This window comes from Chrysemys picta, chromosome 1 (genome assembly GCF_011386835.1).
Source record: "Chrysemys picta bellii isolate R12L10 chromosome 1, ASM1138683v2, whole genome shotgun sequence".
NCBI classification, from domain to species: domain Eukaryota; kingdom Metazoa; phylum Chordata; order Testudines; family Emydidae; genus Chrysemys; species Chrysemys picta.
Window position 1 is genome coordinate 216,874,880 of NC_088791.1, and position 14,424 is coordinate 216,889,303.

The 14,424-nt window shown below is 43.8% G+C and overlaps 1 protein-coding gene across 1 annotated transcript in view; it reads right to left on the reverse strand.

Moving 5' to 3' along the window:
* PPEF1 (protein phosphatase with EF-hand domain 1) overlaps positions 1-14,424 on the reverse strand; it is a 52,556-nt gene that overhangs the window by 21,888 nt on the left and 16,244 nt on the right. Inside the window, 3 exon segments of the mRNA XM_005281561.5 lie at positions 1,552-1,598; positions 5,462-5,576; positions 8,503-8,681. Of these exon segments, the coding sequence (XP_005281618.2) occupies positions 1,552-1,598; positions 5,462-5,576; positions 8,503-8,681 (341 nt within the window).

The window sequence follows — 14,424 nt, forward strand, 5'->3', positions numbered from 1 at the left end:
GATGAATACAGAATAATCAGTCACAAAAAGAAATCAGAGGGAGTATCTGTTAAACGGTAAGGTGATGAATCATACTCAAAAGAAAAGAAATTTGGAACTTATTGTAGGAAAATTCTTATGCCTTCAGCTAAATATACAACTGCAGGGAAGACAGCCTGGAGTTTTATTTTTTCCACGTTAGCAAAGCATAATTATGTTTTATTTAACATGAAACACATGAACAGCTGCTGCAGGCTAAATAGAGGATGCCCAAGATATTTTCATTTTGTGCAAAATTGCATGACTGCTTTCAAAAAAGGGAAAGCTTTTAAGCAGCTAGAAGTGCTCTGCACTTCACTTCCTGTAAATAATTAAAAAAAACACTTTTGTAGATATTGACTGGAAGTGTAAATGGGTTTGGAGAGGTTTGAGAAAACTGCTGCATTCTTCATGATGGCTAAAATCAGCCATGATGTAGGGTTACACCAGAGATGAATTTGGCTCCTTCTCTTTGAAGAACTGAGACTTTACAAAATATTAGAGTAGCACCAGGACTTTGTAGAAGCTACAAGAAGCCATCTCTCATTTTGGTTTATCACACTAGTCCAGGGGCGGGCAAACTTTTTGGCCTGAGGGCTGCATTGGGTTTCGTAAATTGTATGGAGGGCTGGTTAGGGGAGGGGGTCATGGCCCGGCCCCCCCACCTCCTATCTGCCCCCCGCCCCGGGACTCCTGCCCCATCCAACCCCCCCTGTTCCCTGACGGCCCCTCTGGGACCTCTGCCCCATCCACACACACCCCCACTCCCTGTCCCCTGACTGCCCCCGGACCTCCGCTTCCCCATCCAACCCCCCCTCCTTCCTGACTGCTCCCCTGGGACCCCTGCCCCCATTTAACCCCCTCTTTCCCCCCCGACCACCATCCACACCCCCGCCCCCTGACCACCACCCCTAACTCCCCTGCCCTCTATCCAACCCCCCTGCTTCCTGCCCCCTTACCGCGCTACCTGGAGCACCGGTGGCTGGCGGTGCTACAGTCGCACAGCCCAGCTGTAGCCGGGCCACACACACCCCGCTGTCGCCACCACCATGCAGCACAGAGCACCGGGTCAGGCCGGGCTCTGCAGCTGCGCTGCCCCAGGAGCTCACAGCCCTGCCGCCAAGAGCATTGCGCCGGTGGCACGGCGAGCTGAGGCTGTGGGTGAGGGGAAACAGCGGGGGGAGGGGCCGGGGGTGAACCTCCCAGGCCAGGAGCTCGGGGGCCGGGCAGGATGGTCCCGTGGGCCGGATGTGGCCTGTGGGTCGTAGTTTGCCCACCTCTGCACTAGTCTATGCCCTCTGCTTGGCATTCAGTCAAACTGTCAGAGAGCCAAAGACACCCAGATTTCTCTCTTCAAAATGGCCATTTGGTTGCTGAGGTGGAAAGACAGCAGTAGCCAAAGAATTGCACAACCTACTGTTCTGTGAATATATATCACATATACAGTACCTAACAATACCTATGTGGTATGCAGTTGCTTTCCTAGCGCCAGCCTAAAGAGTGAAAATGCTCAGGAATAAAGCATCTAATTACCTTGTAGAATATCAGCAAAAGATCATCCAGTTTTCCATGCAAATCACCTAGAGGGAACAGGATATTCAAAGTTTTGTGACAAAGTCTGTTATACCACTCTGATTAAATGAGGTGTCAATATGATTTTATCACATTTTCCCTTGTAGAACTGTCCTTGCACTTGGATTATACAGACTAAATTTTCAAAATGGTGTGCCTGAGCACATCTAAATCTGGCAATTACACACTGAAGTGAGCCTACAGTAGCCTTGCATGAAGCTTTAATCTTTTTATGTGAGCGTGTTGGAAGGTAGAAGATCACTTGCACCCTTGAAAAGAGTTAGGTATTTGAAGAGATGGGTACACTATGGACAAACATATTATGAATCTTAATTCTTATATCTGTGCTTTGTTATCAGTGAAGGGTGCCCTAGAAATACTTATGAGAAAAAGACAGGAACCTAGAAATAAGTGTTTAGCATACCTATCGTAGAATATCAGGGTTGGAAGGGACCTCAGGAGGTCAACTAGTCCAATTCCCTGCTCAGAGCAGGACCAATTCCCAACTAAATCATCCCAGCCAGGGCTTTGTCAAGCCTGACCTTAAAAATCTTTATGGAAGGAGATTCCACCACCTCCCTAGGTAACCCATTCCAGTGCTTCACCACCACCCCTAGTGAAAAAGTTTTTCCTAATATCCAACCGTAAGTGCACGCTGGCACTTAAGCAGATGGTCATGCTTAATTGGGCAACTAAATTAATGATATGCTCACATGTAAATTATTGGGATTTTAAAATACTATTTATTTATTTTTTAAAAATCACCTTGTTATGTGACATATATTATATAGCATCTGTTTTATTTGTCTAATTCTGGACCAGAGTTTGGCTGTTACAGGTGGGGATGGGCAGAGAGAGTATAAATAATCTTTCCAAGAACAAGATGCACCAATAATCCCAGTTTTAGCTCTGTCAGGGGGGTTTCTTGTGGAATAGTATACAGTACTATTCAACAGGAGGAATTCATCCCTGTGCAAAGGGATCCTGCACTACTTTAAGTCTTCAAAGTAGACTAAGTTGAATTTAACTGGTGCATAGGTGCCCTTTGCATAGGAGTGAATTTCCCCTGGATGAGAAGGGGAGCCAGAATCGGGCTCTTAACTTGTATCGCATCATCCAAATAAACATAAAAAAAAGTCTTCCAAATTTACATAAATATACTCAATGATTTCATCCTTTCACCATCAGTATTAAAAATGGGGTGAGCAGAGGCATTTTTACTCTGTTCATAGGACATATATGCAACTATGTCAGAGCCTGAATCAAGGCCAACATTAGTCAATTTAAACACTCCCGTAGACTTCAATGGGCTATGGGGTTCAGATAGGAAAATATTTCAGAATAATATTTAATCCCCAGTTTCTGTATGAAGTTCAAAGGGGATCTGGAGGCAGGAAATCTTATTTTAAGTTAATATTTTGGTCTCAACATCAGTAAAAATTAGGCTTTCATCTGCTACAAAACATCTTTTTGGTTTCAAAGGCCATTATTTATTTGAATGGCAGGAAGGGACATCTTTTATGCTGCTTAAATAGTGCAAATGAGGCTACAAATAGGAGGATACATGTATATTGATTAGCAAGAGAGTACTGATCAGTCAGCAAAGGTGAACATACGCGTATTTGGTTCAGATTTTTGGTTTTGTTTTTTTAAGTCTAGTGAACAATAGTTTATCTAAAAGACCTCAATTAGGTGCACAGCTGCGCATGTAAAATCCCTTGTTTGCAATTGTATTACATGCTCAACCAACTCTTATGAAAATTGTACACTTAATAGCAACTTATTATTGTAAGTAACTTTGGACAAGTTATAGTTGTCATTTACTATAGCCATTACTATTCTGTTTTGCAGCTAAAACTCCCTACCCAGGCTCTGTTGTCCTTTTATCTATAATCTATGACAGCATAATCAAAATGGATGGATGGTAGGCACTTTTTATTCTGAAACTTCTTCCCTCTGTCCCACTACATCACCGCGTGAAGATTAAGCCCTATAATGACATTAATCCATTTAGAAGGCAGAAGGTTTAATAGGCTATTACACATGTTGTTACATACAATATAATCTATTCCAGAGGCAGGCACGTTGTCAACCAAGGGCCTCATTCTGCCATCTCCATCAATGGCAGCAGTCACAGAGTGAGGTACGACTAAATGTAAAGATGGCTGAACTTGGCCTGAAACATGGTGAATTTCAGCGTACTGACTACACCCATGACAGGGTGTTTCTATCATATACTCCATAACTCTAATCTTATTAACTGGGAAATATAGGGGCATCATGTGCTACCTCAAAGTAGCACCCTGGAACCTCCATATTCACCATGGTGATACAATTATGATACGTTTTGTACAAAGTATGCCTTGTGAGGTATCATTTTAAAAGTCTTGATCTGTTGAACATTAATATCCTGTTGGATTGTATGTCCTGTCATTGTATGTGGAGTTATGAAGTATTGCTATATGTGTGTTTTACTGAAATATGTTGTGAGGTTGGGAACACCCATAACCAGCCTTTCAGTTACAACAAAAGAGTAGCCGTCAATAGCCAGACAGTATTAATGGCTCATCAACACCCAACAAGAAAGAATCCACTATCCCAGAGATTCCTTAGAGAAGGCACATATATAATGGAAACTGCTTGATCAATGGGAACTGCCTGGTCCCCACATCACAGCAAAGATCTTTCCAGCAAGCTGGAAGGAAGTAGAGACACAGTTACATTATTACTTGGCCTCTCTCTCCTCTCCCCCAATCTCAGCACCTGGAAGCATGTCTGGGAGACAAAGTTTTTGAACAGGGGAAGTTTGATCTCAGGCTGGAAAGGGAGTCCAGTCTGTGTTTTGGGGAACTGTAACCTGCTTGTACCATCTGTCAGGGGGAAAAAAAGATGTTCATCTACTCTTGCTTAGACTAAAAGTTTTGGATTTAGAACACGTGTTTCTATTTTTATTTTCTTAAGGAAACTATCTCTGACCTTTATGCCTACCACTTATAATCACTTAAATTCTAGTTTCTGTACATTTTATCCTTACCAGTGAGTTTGTCTAAAGTGCTTGGGAAATCTGTTCAGATTACAAAGGCTGTGCATGTCCACTTTCTGCTTCTGGCCAGTGTAAAATGGTACAGTTCTGGGGTGCAAGGCTGGGAAGCTGCGGGAATGTGTATGTGCAGTGCCTATCAGAGGTTGGTAGCTTGATATCAGCATCACAGCGTGAGAGACATCCCAGGCTGGTGGATTTTGGAGAGCTCAGTGGTCCCACAGTCCAGGTTGCACCCTGGGGACCCCGTCACAATGAGTTTCATACCCTTCAGCCCTATTAGGAAATTTTACATCAACTTTGAAATTTTAGGAAGTTCCTCGTGATTTACTGAACATAGAGTTTTAGTCTCTTTGTTTATTTGATACAAAGCATAGCCCAAGAAGGAGCACAGCCTAAGCATTACCCCTTAACTCAGGGAAACACTTACTGAAATTATTGTTGAGCAAGACGTGATGGAAAGTTCCCTTTCTCAAGGACATGAAAGTCAAGCAGTGATGCAGAAAGTAAATGTTGACAACACTAGGTGGCATTTTATATATGGTTATGCAACTTTCAAAAAAACAAACAAAAAAACCCAACAATCCCTACTATACTGCAGGTTCCATGTTTTAACACTGACTCACCAAGCAACATCTGACAGGGGGGAAAAAGAGAGGAGGTTTTTGGCTCTCTTAAAATATACCAGTGGTGACTCAACAGCATGAGTTGTAGCAGTTTGGGGAGATTTGCACTTTTCTAAAACCATCTACAAAATTACAGTTATGGCTGCAGTCAGTAATATCCATATCATCCTGTGGCCAAAACCAGCTATATGCACGGTCATCTTACCACAGATGGTTATCTCCTTGGAGTAGGAGGTCGACAGATGAATGATGTTAGGCATCTGTTTAAGGAGTTTCTTGGTTTCGTGTAGCAGCTGTAGGACATAGCGGGCATGAAGGTGCTGTGAAAGGAATGCGGTGAGACAAAGGAGGCATATTATAAATATACATAAACCATACTACTTCATAAAAGTTCTGCCAACACAGAGACCCACCCACTACCAACAAGTTTGCTACAGGTACTTGCCATTTAAAGATTGTTTACAGTAGACATTTACTTTCTAAACACAATTACAGGCAGCATGGTCTAGGATGAAGAATCAGGAACTCATAAAAACATAAGAATGGCCATACGGGTCAGACCAATGGTTTATCTAGCCCAGTATCCTGTCTTCCAACAGTGGCTGGTGCCAGATGCTTCAGAGGGAAGGAACAGAATAGGGCAATTTTTTGAGTGCTCTATTCCCTGTTGTCCAGTCCCAGCTTCTGGCAGTCAGAGATTTAAGGATACCCAGATCATGGGGTCTTAGAACTCCCAAATTCTAATCCTAGCTTTTCCAGTAAATTGCTTTGGAGAAGTCACTTCACCTGTGTGCCTCAGTTTTCCCACTTGTACAATGGGGTTAATAGGTACTTAATATAGCTCTTTGAATAGATAAAGGCTATACAAATGCTAAGTATTGTTAAATAACAAAAACAGACTTCCTTTTAGCTGTGAAAGTTTAATAACAAGTAGTAAAGTACAAAAGAAAGAAAAAAACAAGAGAGAGAAAACTAAAGTCAGGGCTGTAAAGTTAATAGTTAATCTGTCTTCTTCTATATAAGCTACTCCTGATGGAATTCTGAGCACCTGCATGGATGCAGAATTCTTATGGTCCGCAGTTTTCTGTGCCGGCACGCAGAAAAAAATTTGAGTGAGACACATGCCTCTTCCCCATTAGCTCAGGTGGCACATCTGTTCCAGCACCTGGAGCAGCCCTCAGAGACACAAATCACGGGGAGGGAGAGGAGAGGAGGGGCTGGGCATACATGCCTGCATAGGAGACATTAATCACCATCACGGGCTGGGCATGCCTGCCTGCAAACAAGCAAGAGAGACTCTGTCCTTCACCCTTGCTACTGTGGAGCACCCAGCGTGGAGAGGTAGGGCTTCGGGTTGTTAGGCATGAGGCAGGCTCTGTCCCCTGAGGCAGAAATATAGCAGCCTGCCTGCCTACATTCCTTCATTGCAACAAAGCAAGCAGCTGTTTTGCCAGGGTTGGAAATGCAATCAGCCCATGCTATCCCTTTAAATTGCCTGGCGGCTCATTTTATAGCAGATAACAAGCATTGGATTGATAGACAATTCATTCAGTTTTTGCTTGTGAGGGGATAAGGTGTGGAAGAATAAGAGTCTGCTCTGTGCATTCCTACAAACTGTTTCAATGTTTGAAATAAAACACAGTTCTTGATGTGAAAAAAATACATTGTTAATGTTGCTATTGATAGTTAATTAATCTCATTCTCTGAGGCAGAAATGTAGCAGCCTGCCTGCTAGTGACATTGTTAATGTTCCTATTGTTAGGTAACTGTTTCCATTCTCAGTAAATTCCCCCAGCAGCATAAAATCTGTAAAAGTTTTAAGGCTCCTTTACATTTCCAGGGTGATATAAAGCAGCCTTAATACAAAAGACAGTAAGGGAATCCTCAGCTAGGAAAACTATGTGCTTTCTCACTTTTTTCCTGTGCCAAAGTGGCACAATGGGGTTAGATTACAGCTCAGGATTTATTTTACTTACACATTAAAAAAAAGACTTTGAAGGCAAATAAAACATTTACCAAGCAGTCAATAAAATGTCAGGACAATCAGAACCAAGCACTTCCCAAAGTACCCAGCCAGGTCCAGATGAAGTTACCAAAGGGCAAAGGGATATTTGTTCTTTTGCACGATGTGAACAGCCTTCACATCATGCATCAAAATCGGCTCCACCATCTTCTAATGCTCGAGAATTCTCTACAAAACTGCATGCAGATGGGGACAAATTATTTTGCACATCCTGGAATGTTGTTCTCAATCATGATTGATGGTCTCTAATTGTGGATCATTTTACATAAAAACCCCACATTATTTTGACAAAATATGCAGAATTTTAAAATACTGTGCACAGAATTTTTAATTTTTTGGTACAGAACTCCCCCAGGAGTAAGTAAGCATGCGAATGAAACTCTCAATCTTTAAAACTCATCCATTCTATCTCTTTGTTCCTCTCAGCTGCAAAAATACTTTCCCACTGAGATTCCTTCTTTCTTGTACTTCCTGCTCTGTTAATAGTGTCTAGGATGATCCCGTCATCCAACGACTGCAGGTCTTTTCATTTAAAAATAGCCATCTCAGTGCACCATCCACCTGAAATTCTACTGAGACTTTCAACTACTTCCACTCTGGAAGGTGGTACAGGGAGAGGCAAATTCACAGCGGCTAATTACCCCTTCTCCAAAAAACTTTTGATCAAAGAATGAGCCTTAACTCCCACTTGGGAGCAAGAACATTGGTGCTCAAAGATGAAGCCTGTGTTTGTTCATTTACTCTTCTATTTACCACAGCTCCTCTTTCTAGATCCATCACTCGAGACATATATTGGAAGCCCCATTTACTCAATACATTTAAAACTAGGCTGAACTATTAATAGTTAGCACTGAAACTGCAGTTTAAAGTTTCAGATTAATCACTCCCCATAACACCCACCAATGTAAATATTAGCATCATTGTACAGATGGGGAAACAGAGGCAAACAGGCAAAGAATTTGCCCAAGAACACATACAAGGGAGTCAGTAGCAGAGCTAACTTCAGCTTTCCTAGCTTCTTGACTCAGGCTCAGTACTTTAGATCACAACAAATAATCAGTAAATGAACAGCAGAGAATAATCCTGCATTGCCAGAAAGATGTATTACGTCACCTAGTTCACTTAGTTTCTATGACCCTATAATTTAGTCTTCAAAACAACTTTTGACATTACTTAAATTTAGTCAGGACAGTCATAGTCTAAAACCAATACTCCTAACTTGCCTGTTGATCCTTGAAAGCATGAAGAAGTGAATTAGTGTCCGCAACAGTCAGGGGAAATGACAGCCGAGGTCCACGGTAGGAGTCTGGGACCTCTATCGTCCGCTCATATTCTAGTAATTGTACATCTGAACCTGCGGTATTAAAATCACTGGGACTATTGAAAAATTGATAAATCAAATCTAGAAAGGGAGGGAGGAAGACAGTGTAGAAAGTCTCATCTTGGAAGGCAACACAAGTTCTGAACTCACATTAATCACTGGTATTTATACTGCTATAACAAAGTGGGTAATTAGTTTCTGCCATTAGTTTGTGGATCAACTACAACTTTCCAACAATTATCTCTGATTTATAAAATAAAAAAATACAGTGTCTAAAGTCAGATTGAACATTGCTGCAAAATATTTTTCAACCACAGCCTGTAATTCTAGATTAGGAGAAATTTAGCTATCCAATCCGCCCTCCCTTCCCCCAACATAGATTTGAAGTTTATTGTTAATGATCGATAGCACCTTTTTATTGTTAATTATCAATAGCTCCTTCACCTGTTTACAACAATGTAACGTTAAACTTTTAAGGGGGTTTAAAGCCAATTAGTTTTGCTGTAGTTACTTTCCTATATATGAGAAATGTCAAAAGCTCACTGAAGATTTAGGGCTTGTCTACACTCCAAACACTACAGCAGCACAATTTGCATCACTGCAGCGCTTCAGCACAGACGCTACCTACACCGATGGGAGGGGTTCTCCCACCGACGTAGGTAATCCACCTCCCTGAAAGGCGGTAGTTAGGTCGCTGGAAGAATTCTTACATCGACCTAGCGCTGTCTACATGGGGACTTAGGCTGGCTTAACTACGCAGCTCAGAGGTGTGGATTTTTCCAGACCGATGTAGTTAAACCGACCTAATTTTCTAGTGCAGCCCAGGCCTCAAGCAAACAAACCCTATTCTCTCACAGCCGTGTGCCAGCAATGGTGTTTCAATATCACCATTTTCACTAGAGCTGAGACGCAATGTCCCCATGTGGCCAGCTGTCATAAAACTATTGCCTGAACTGCAGCAAGCATAAGTGTGGCAGGAGAAAGAAACATAGTTTGTTCTCCTATTCTTCGTGGAGGGTGGAGAAGGTGGAAATATTTCTAATTGCTTCAATTCAGGGTTCTTTTTATCTACACTCGTCTATACATAAGTATGTAGGGCACTGAAGTGTTTGCTTTTGCACAACATTGGTCTGCCTCATTCCTTGGGCAGACTGAGAACCAGCTAGCAGCAAGATCCTTATTAAAAACATTGTAGTGGTTGCTCAGGTCGAGCTATGGTGTTGCTCTTGTGAGGTTCCAATTTTTAAACAGCGTTTGTTTTCTTGTAGTTGAGCTTAATTTTTTTCATAACCCTGATTAGACTTGATCTGAAATTCATAAAAAAGGGTTTATTTATTATTTATCATCATAGCCGAAGAACTGGATGCAAAATAAAACTCACAGCAGCTGAATCCTTCTTCCATTCACATACATATTTTATATCATTTATAATGAATACAATGCCATCATATAGAAAGAAGTTCAACTCGGCCAGCAACTGAAGAAAGTTCAAAATAAGAAGTGTTATCTGAAGGAACAGAAAGGAACAGTTTCCTTCTTAAGTGCTTACCCCATTCAAACCCTGGGTCTAAGTCAATCTAACTGGAGCAAAGCATCAAGCAGCAACGCTAAGGGCTTTAGCCTACAAGGTGCTGAGCACTCCCAATTTCCACTGACTGCAATGGGAGCTGAGTGCACGTCACCATCTTGCAGAATGATCCATTACTGACTGACTAGTCAATAACTTACGAGTGCCTTCCTCTTTACAGGGGAATAACCAAATCGAGGTTAAACAGACTCCAAGGGCCTACCTACATGGAATCAATTTTGCCATGAAAAGCACAGTGACCTGATCATCCCAACCAGTGTGCACACCAGCTCTCACTGACAAGCCCGAGGAGAATAGCTCACGCTATAGTTACTATCAAGTTAGCAGGGAGTATCTGGAAGATATGACACTGAAATGGGTTCTCCATTCTCTCACTTCTATGTAGGGTGACCAGACGTCCCGATTTTATCGGGACCGTCCCGATATTTCCTTGTTTGTCCGGTTGTCCCGACCGACGTGCGGTCGGGACAACCGGACAAACAAGGAAATGCCCCGAGCCTCGAGCCCGGAAGTGCTCGCGCCCCCCCCCCACCCCGACTCCACCCCCTCCTCCCCCGATTGGCTCCCTCCCCGAATCCCCGCCTCTTCCCCGGGCTCACCATTCCCCCTCCCTCCGCAAGTGCTGGAGGGAGGCCCGGGAGACGCAGGGGAAGCGCGGGGCCGGGGTGAGTAACAGTCCGGCCTGGCCCAGTGCAGGCAGGACTCAGTTGGGTGGTTGGGAGAGGAGGGGGGCGACCCGCGGGGCCAGGCGACAGGGGAGGAAGCGGCCATGGCGCTCGGCGGCTCTGGCGCCCCCGAACCCCCCGAGCCGGGGCCTGCAGCAGCCCCCGGTCGCGTCTGGGCTGCCCAGCTGGTGCTATCCCGCGGCGGCCCCGGGGCGGAGGCATCGGCAGCCCAGCCCCGTTCGTTCCCCTGCGGGACGGGGGGGCTGGGGCCTGCTGCCCCCACTCCGGGGCCGCCGCGGGATAGCACCAGCTGGGCAGCCCAGACGTGACCGGCCAGGGGCTGGACCCAGCGTACACGCTGCTGGGTCCCTGCAGCAGGCCCCGGCTCGGGGGGTTCGGAGGCGCCGCAGCCGCGGAGCGCCATGGCCGCTTCCTCCCCCGCGGCAGTGGGAGCTGCAGCAGCGGCTGCTCCCGAGTCCCGCTGCCCGGGGGTGAGAACAGCCACCGCCTGGCCCCGCGGGCCGCCCCCCTCCTCGCCCTACCACCCAACTGAGTCCTGCCTGCAAGGGACCAGGCCGGACTCTCACTACCCCGGCCCCCGCTTCCCCTGAGTCTCCCGGGCCTCCCTCCAGCGCTTGCGGAGGAAGGTGTTTTTTTTTTTTTTTTGGCCCCGCCCCCCCGCCACGCCCCCCCCCCACGTCACCCCCCCCCCCCCCCCGCGTCCCGATATTTGTCTTTGGTGATCTGGTCACCCTACTTCTATGCTCTGATTGGCTCCTGTCCTCACAGCTCCCCATCCAGGGCTCTGACAAACCTAGCCATTCCATCTTCTTACCACTATGCCCACTCAGTCTCCATGCCTAATCTCAGGATTTGCAATGTCTCCTTCTGCAGGGCTGGCTTACCCCAGCCCCTACCCCCACTTTAGAGCAATTCCATTTTAAAATTAAATTTTATTGCTTCGTTGGGGATTGCATGGGGTGACAGGCAGGAAAACAGGTCAGAAATCGAGGTATCTATGTTTGCTGTGGGCATACGGACGAGGAATTCTAAGAACAGTAACCAATCAGAGCAGGGATTTATAGGGGTCAGAGTAGGGAGATTTACATAATTACTGATTTTATACTGAGAAATAAGCATAGAATAATTATGTAAATCAGAGCCCCGCCCTAAACCAGCATGCAGGGATGTGCATCACTGAAAAACACACGTCTAGCTATGGATTAATAACTGTATAGTATCCTGTGTTCTTGACTTGTGGGGAGAACTCTCTTTCAAGGTGACATGCAATAAAGAATAGCTCTTCATATACCAAATAAACCAGTTCCTCACTGCATGTGACCAAAAGATTAAGACAAAACACAAAGGCGATCTATGTTTTTTGAAAATGTGTTCCCACACAGTACAGTCTGTTACTTTTTTATTTAAATGATGGAAATTACCAAGAATATGTGTTATGCCAATTGCTTAAAATTAATTTTTTTTTCTCCTGGTAGAGATCCCGGGGGTGGACTGAAAGGCTGGGCAGGTACATTTACAAAGTCCCCCCCCACACACACACCCTTTTTTTTTTTTTTTTTTTTTTTAATACTGCTGAAAGGGCTTTTACACCTCCCTCCCACAGACCTTTTTGAAAATCACCTCCAAACACCACCAGAATAACAAGACTGCTAAGTGAACAATTTACACAGTTATGAAGCATCTCGCTCGTGACGCTGAAACTACACTGACATCAGGAAGAGGAGGAGGAGATGAGAAATAGCTGTGGGCAAAACAAATCAAAAGGACAATTGCATTAAGTGGAAAGTGATCACAATTTTTTTTAAACATTAAAAAAACCCAGGAAAGTAAACTTACACTGTGATGAGCCAGGAAGATTTTTGGGGGGCTTAATTATAGTATAAGAAAGACCAGGGTCTATAGGACCTTCAAAGATCCCCCCCCCCCCCTCTCTTCTTTCCAGCACATAGAACTATTGAACAGGACAGGCAATCTCTGCTTCTACTGAGACTCTCACAAGTGTCCAATACAGAACTTCTTGGGGAGGAACTTGGCTAGCGCGGAGCGAATAAGCCATGTTTCAGTTCAAGGTTCGACCAGAAAAATCCAGAAAAAACATTAGTTAGATTTGAATAAAAAGATCTTAAAGAAAAATTGTCAAATTGAAAAACTTGACAAAACTGTGTGAATTGACAGAAATGTTTCGGATTGGCCCCAAACTAATTTTTTTCCCCAGTTTTTCATTTCAATCGATATGGTTTGGTGAACTTGAATAGATTTTTTTTATTTTTTCATTTTGATTCTGTCTTTTTCAGGTGTTTTTCGTTCTGTTTTTTTTTCCTGGTCAAATTTCAGAACAGAGCGGTGTTTCAGTATAAAAGGTTGAAACAAAGTGTTTCAACGTGGCAGAAACAAAAACATTTTATGTAAAAAAAAATTGTTGTTTTTCTTTTTTTTAAAACAGAAATTATTTGTCAAATTGACTCAAACTGCAAATAGTTTTGGCACCCCGAAAAATGCAAAGTTCATCTAAAACATTTTGCCTAGCTCTACTCAGGACCTTTTAGCCTTGTTTCTATAACCCTAAGTTAAAGGAACATGTGTTGAGGAAAGCAGCAGCAGAATTCTTTTTACCGGATCCTGGGCTTCCTAAAACATTTGGACAATTGTCCAGGTGGATTTGCAGCATCTTTGTTCTCTATGCTCACATTCACAGTAGGTCAGTTCCATAAGGCCTTGAGTCAGCAAGAACTTACGTACCTGCTTAAGAATAGCCCTGCTCAGAAAAGCATACTGGGACATTGCTTAAGTCCCAGTAAAGTCAGGTTCTTAAATGCTTTGCTAAATAGAGATGGACTTAGGTATATGCTTTAAACTAAGCACATGCCTAAATGCTTTGCTGAATCAGGGCCTAAGGGCTTGTTTACGCTTCAAATGGTAAAGCAGCACAGCTGCCGCATTGCAGCTGCACTGCTGTAGTGCTTCAGTGTAGACACCACCTACACTGATGGGAGAATCCCTCCCGTCCACCTAGGTAATCCACCTTCCAGAGAGGGTAGCCAGGTGGATGGAAGAATTCTTCTGTCAACCTAGCACTGTCCACACCGGGGCGTAGCTTGTCCTAATTATGCTGCTCGGGTTATGGATTTTTCACACCCCAGAGCGATGTAGCTGGGTCAACCTAACTTTTTAGTACAGCCCAGGCCTAAATGTTGATTTGACAAGCTTTGTATTAAACAAAACAAAACAAAACCCTCTACTGCACATTTTCAGTATGCAAGCACTTATAACATGCATATAGTTAAGCCAATTCCCTTTGATGCAAGGCCTCGTGCTGCCTCTCAATGAGAACTATTTCCATGCCGATGGAAGATTTCCATGCCTGAAAAGATTTTTTTTAAGGGAAGCTTGTATTTTTTAGCCTCTCCTATTGTAAGAGTGGTAAACCTTTTTACACTCAAAAAACAACAAGAAAAAGCGTTATCTTCGGGCAGGCACCAAGTCTCAAACATTTAACCCCAAAGATACAACTTTCTCAAAACTATATGACAGTGAAAATTGAGCTTTATCA